The 6,033-nt window shown below is 26.7% G+C and overlaps 1 protein-coding gene across 3 annotated transcripts in view; it reads left to right on the top strand.

Moving 5' to 3' along the window:
• Positions 1 to 302: 302 nt before the first annotated feature.
• The window catches only part of LOC100162320 (E3 ubiquitin-protein ligase SHPRH), a 14,676-nt gene continuing 8,945 nt past the window's right edge, over positions 303 to 6,033 (top strand). For 2 of the 3 annotated variants that reach the window (XM_001947374.5, XM_008185541.3), the window contains exons 1-6: positions 615 to 752; positions 1,754 to 1,924; positions 3,127 to 3,239; positions 3,298 to 3,750; positions 3,814 to 3,966; positions 4,642 to 4,855. In XM_001947374.5, coding sequence (XP_001947409.1) covers positions 1,765 to 1,924; positions 3,127 to 3,239; positions 3,298 to 3,750; positions 3,814 to 3,966; positions 4,642 to 4,855 — 1,093 coding nt within the window. In that variant the 5' untranslated portion in view covers positions 615 to 752; positions 1,754 to 1,764. Of the gene's footprint in view, positions 440 to 614; positions 753 to 1,753; positions 1,925 to 3,126; positions 3,240 to 3,297; positions 3,751 to 3,813; positions 3,967 to 4,641; positions 4,856 to 6,033 lie in introns of those variants that run through there. The other variant, XM_029490612.1, reaches the window with a different exon arrangement.

Raw genomic sequence — 6,033 nt, 5'->3', positions numbered from 1 at the left:
ACCTCTACATCATACACATAGAAATATAGAATATAATATATACTATATTTTACTATACTTATTATAATAGTATATATTATTATTATCTGTGATCATCACGATTAAAGATAATATAATGGTTGCCCAACGGGTAATCGGAAAAAAAAAGTACCGAAAAATATCTGATATGTATATCTTAAATCGTGCTTGTGACATTAGCCCGTCGGGTAACCATTATATCTTTAATCATATACCATTCATATTTCATACAATATATTTGTCATTTTATCAAAGGATCCCGTTTTTAACTCACAGCCAGGGGAATAGTGTAGTTCCTCCGAAAGACATTTGGATCGGGTAGCTTTCCTACACTGGATATTGTTTATACTTCCGCAAACTGTAAACAACTTATACGATATACCACAGATATACAAACAACCTAGAGTGATATATAATTTAGGTATAATATGTTATTTTTTATAAGATACCTATGTGAATATTAGATAAGACTTAAAGTTACTACAATATTACATATTATTATAAATTGTATAATTTGTAATAAATATCAAATGATTATAAATCATATTAATTTATGTACACGAAGTTCGCTTAAACTTAAATGTTAATTTATTTCTCGTTCGTTTTAGAGGCACAAATACACAATTGTACTGTACAACCATGGTATCTTAGTAGTTAATACTCGTAATGTAACTGCCAAATATCGGACCTGCCGTATTATCCTGTTGGTCTTCGTCTGTAGATATTGATATTCGGTACGTTAGACTTTTCTCTTGGTCAAACTCTTCCTCTGGATTTTCAGTAATCTGCTTGATTAAATTGGCTGAAATTTGATGAACGTGCAATATGTTGGTGTTCTCACTTCTTGCCTGAGTCTTCGTCTCATTTTTCTTAATTAATACCTATTCAAATTTGAAATGTCTCATGTAATATGACAATAGATATTTTGAATTCTAACCTAATGAAGTGCCTAAACATTATTTAACCATAAAACTCATTCTTGATACTTTATCTGGTTACTACTTAATCAGGTAGTACGTAGTACATAGTTACATAGTAATGTAGTATATATTATTCTATTAAGAAAATTACCTCGACATTCAACATACTAGTAATTGTTATGCATGTAGTCATTTGTAAGGGTGTTTACATTAATCATTTGTTTACATCAAATTCAATTCTAAATTGTATTAATTACAGTATTATGTTTATTAATTCTATTCACTAATGAAAACTATTATATTAATTCTTAATATTACTCTATGGTATCATGTTTTTCTTGATTTTTATAGGATTTGAAATAATTTAAATAATTAGGTATATTTATTTGACATACTTAAACAATCTATGAGACTATATTATAATGATTCATTAAAATTACTGGAAATAAGATTTAAATTTAAAATACAATTATTTGGTCAATTATTGAATTGTAATATGTACCATCTATAAAAATAAAATGTATTTTGTACATGTATTGTTCATAAATAATTAATCATATTATTTTTCTTTTATAATTTAATATAATATTTTAGAAGAATATGGTATGAATATTTTACGCTTGTAAACTTGAAAGATACTTTTAAATATTAGTCTTTTAATTCCTAATTAACATGAAATAGACAAAGGAATCTTGATCACACATCATTTTATCAATAAAATTGTTTTTAAATTAAATTTAAATATTTTTTTTTTTATTTTACAAGCTATATTTTAAAGTAAAAAATCTTACAGTTATATACCTAAATATTTACAGGACTTTCAAACATGAATAACCTACAAGCTGTTAAGTTTTTTGAAGTCATTAAAACTTATCATAAACACATTAATGATGATTTTGAACAACCTCAGATTGTTATACCAACACTTAGAGCTTACCAGCGAAGAGCTGTGAAATGGATGGTTGATAGAGAAAAAAACAACGATTGTGAGTTGAAAATTATTATAATTTATTATGCTGTAATTATCAAAAATAAAAAATTACAGTTGTAAGTTACCTAAATAAACGTAAATCACAGTTTTAAGTTGGAAAGATAGCCTAGATTTATATGTAAATATACATTTTCATATATTTGACTTAGAGTAAAAACAATTACTCTTTTGTAATATGACAAAATGTTTTACTTGACTACAGTGGTATAACATAAAAATTTTGACCTCAGCGAAAAAATAAAAATGGGCCCCTATAATTTTTGTTATATTTAAGATAAACTGGATGTACATTTTTTTGATTTTCTGTTCAATTTTTTTAGCAAACAATGTCATTATGCCCCACTTTTCTGCAATGGTAATTACCTCTGCTTTTATTTTGCTTAACTGATTTTTCAGATTTCTTAATGAGAATTAATTTTTAAGTAGTTCACTCGCTTTTTTGATAGGACAATATCAATGTTTTAGTTTATGTTTTTGAAACAATAATAATGACATTTAATATTTTATTCTGAATGCTTATATAGAGAATAAATTCAGGAACATCTACAAATGATTGATTAAAAAATAACAAGTTCGGTTATAATTAAGAAATCTACTATATATTTATGTATTTATTATATTAGATTTGTTAATTATATTTTGTTTATTTTTGTTAACCTTTTCTTTTAGTTGTTGAAATATAACTGAAATTATGGAAGTTTTAAAATTATACCATTTTTTGAGACCCAGATTTAACTTAATTCTCCTTCTTGTTATTAATATAATTATACATGAGTAAAATGAATGTGATGTATTAATAAATATACCAAAAAAAATTACAATATTTTAAAATTACATTAAGGGGTCTGGAGCGTGACATGTTTTAAGAAGTACTATTTAGGCATTTCATATAGCATTTATATTTTAGCTTCATGAGAAGTAAATTAACATTACTTAGTGTGTGTGCAATTTATAAAATTCCCCATCAAAATATTTGTATTGGCTTTAGTATAATATAGTATCCATGTCTAGTGGTTTAATAATAAAATTATATATTTAGACAAATTAGGTAGTAAATAATAATTAGACAAGAGGTTTTTTTTTTTTATTAAATTTTTTAATTATTTGTTGGCATATACCTACTACTTGGTTTTTTTTACATAATATACATCTAAGCCAATACCTAAGTAAAATGATTTTTAAAATTTTTTGTTTTAGTTTTGAAATATGATGGGACTCCATTTAGTGGAGGCATTTTAGCTGATGAGATGGGTTTAGGAAAAACTGTTGAAATGTTATGTTGCATCATGGAAAATACAGCACCTCCTGAAGTAATTAATTTAAAATTTTCCTTTTACATTTTTATTTTATCAATGTGTTTTTTTTTAGTTTTATAATCAAAAAGTTGTAATTAAAGACTGTATAAAAAAACCATTGGTTCAAATCCCATCTACACCATCGACAAGCAAATATATAGAATACACCAATGATAAAGAACTTGAAGTAAAATCTAAAAGTAGTTCACGCAGTATGCTAGAAAGTTGGTATAAAAGTATACTAAGTGAAATGAGTACAGTACCAAAGAAAATCATTGAAAGTAATGTTGATGAAGATACACATATTGTTGCATGTTATTGCAAGACAACACCACCTAAGAGTATCTTAGTGTATTGTGCAATGTGTGATAAAGGCCAGCATGCACAGTGTGTACATTTTGAACCCAAGCCATTTCAAGAAATGCCATACTTGTGTTCCAATTGTTGGATTGTAAATGATAGACTGCAATGCAAGGCTACTTTGATTGTTGTACCACAGTCTATTTTAAACCAGTGGATTGACGAGGTAACATTTAATATTTAGTTATATATTTTTGTTGTCCATTAATACTATAGATTTGAATTATAGATAGAAAAACATATTGCAAAACCTGGTTTAAAAGTTTATGTTTACAATGGTGTGCATGAAGGTTATATTCAACCTTTTTCTTTCGGTGACTACGATATAGTTATAACATCGTATACTACCCTCTCAAGAGATTTAAACTATGTTGCAGATGTTGTAAGTATAATGGTTTAATCACAATCTATAGTATTTATAATCAATGGTATAACTAAATAAATAGAAGCTTAGAAATAATTTTTGTATATTTAAACAGAAAGTTATATAAACATGAAATATACAAGAATTGTCTCAAAAGATACATAATTCAAAATATACATTTTATTATGCTATAAAAAAAATACATTAATGTCCATAGCCAACATTAGTTATTAATATTTTTGTATTTTTCCCCCTTTGACACCGGTTTGAAAATACCTCCTTAAGTAAGATATACGTTTTGATTTAAAGTACTGTTATACATTATCCATCGTTTGTTGGTCAATCCATTTGTTTATCCATCATTGTTTTTTTAATGGGTCCTCCCTAAATGTTGTTGCTATAATCCAAACAGATAAAAAAAAAAAAAAATGATATGGGACAAAATCTGAGTTGTGTGGAGAAAAGTTACTTTTTGAAGTAACATATGGATGTTTAACTGTTTAAGTTTCAAAATGAAAAAGTAACAAGATTATGTTATTTTTAACTATTAATCTTTTTTCATATTATTTTTGTATGTAATCAATATATTTTTACCACTTAAATTTTCCCTTTGTTTTTGGTATGTACTCATTCAATTGCGATGATTTATATATAATAGTTTTATGAAGAATAATAGTAATATTTTTGTTAAAGAATGTGGATAGTCAAAATTGTACTCGTTTGCGACATTCAAAAAGATACAATTATCCTCAGTCACCATTACCTTGCATTAAATGGTGGCGAATATGTTTGGATGAAGGTCAAGCAATTGAGAGTGCGAGTAGCAAAGTATGTGATATGACATTCAATTTAAGATCTGTGCATAAGTGGGCTATGACTGGTACACCAATACAAAAATCACTAAATGGTATGTCATTTATCATAACATTATTAATTAATACATTATGTTTAATATTTGTTTATCTAAATAATAACTTATGCATATTATTTGGTTTTTGAATATTAATATACAGAACATTAATGAATAGAACACACGGTTTATGGATAGTCCCAACTGATCTTAATCCAATACTTATTATATGCATATTGCATATAGACATATAGTTCCCCTTAATGTGATCAGAGTGGTGCAGGTAATTTTCTGTTTCTGTTTTCATGAAAGAGTCAAATTGTTTTCTCCATTTACATCTATTTGCTTACAATTTTTAAAATGTTGTTTAATATAAGCTGGGGAGTTTTCAAAATGAAGCAGCTTCTTATTGCGAACATATGCTAAATTATCAAAATAGTAAACCTATTTTTTCTTTTGTAGATAAATCTACGTTTGCTCGACGTAATGTAAGAAAATGTTTGAACAGGAACTAAAACAACTATACTAAATGATGGGATGTATATCATTACACTGATAAGTTTAAAAATAATATTTTATTGTATAACTATTAACTAGTTAAAAAGGCCATAAAATTGATAAAAATATTTATAAAACAATTCAATTATCTGGTACACAGTTATTCTAAGGGCCAGTTGCACCGTCTACGGTTAAACTTCGATTAAGCTTAATCAGCTGATAACAGATATTTAACCGGGCGAATTCGGCCGATTAAACTCCGGTTAACTTTAATCAGAGATGGTGCAACTGTCCCTAATAAAAGATTAATTTAATATTTGTAACATACAATTTGGTTTAGGTTTATCTTTGTTGATTCTAATAAACGTTGATTCTATAAACCATTGATCACATTAAACGGAACTCACTGTATACCCACATTGTGGATAATGTGTACAGTTAACACGTTGACTGCCATGTCACCGCTGGCGGTCAATATGTGTTATTGACATGCCAATCATATTTTTCCATGCCATTCCAAATTTTGTATATGATATTGTATTTCAAAAAAATATTTCAAAAATAAAAATATTATGTTTATTAGTATTATTACATCAAAAGAATTGTAATGATTTATACTATGCCATTGCGCTCTTTTTAGTAGATTGTGTTGCGCCATGGAAAAGTTAATTATATAAAACCATATTAATTTACGGCACCAGCGGTCATGTGGCGTTGTACAGTGGCAGATCCAGAGG

The sequence above is a fragment of the Acyrthosiphon pisum genome, chromosome A2 (genome assembly GCF_005508785.2).
Source record: "Acyrthosiphon pisum isolate AL4f chromosome A2, pea_aphid_22Mar2018_4r6ur, whole genome shotgun sequence".
Lineage (NCBI taxonomy): Eukaryota > Metazoa > Arthropoda > Insecta > Hemiptera > Aphididae > Acyrthosiphon > Acyrthosiphon pisum.
The sequence above is the reverse complement of the archived record's forward strand: the minus strand, read 5'-3'. Positions and strand labels throughout refer to the sequence as shown.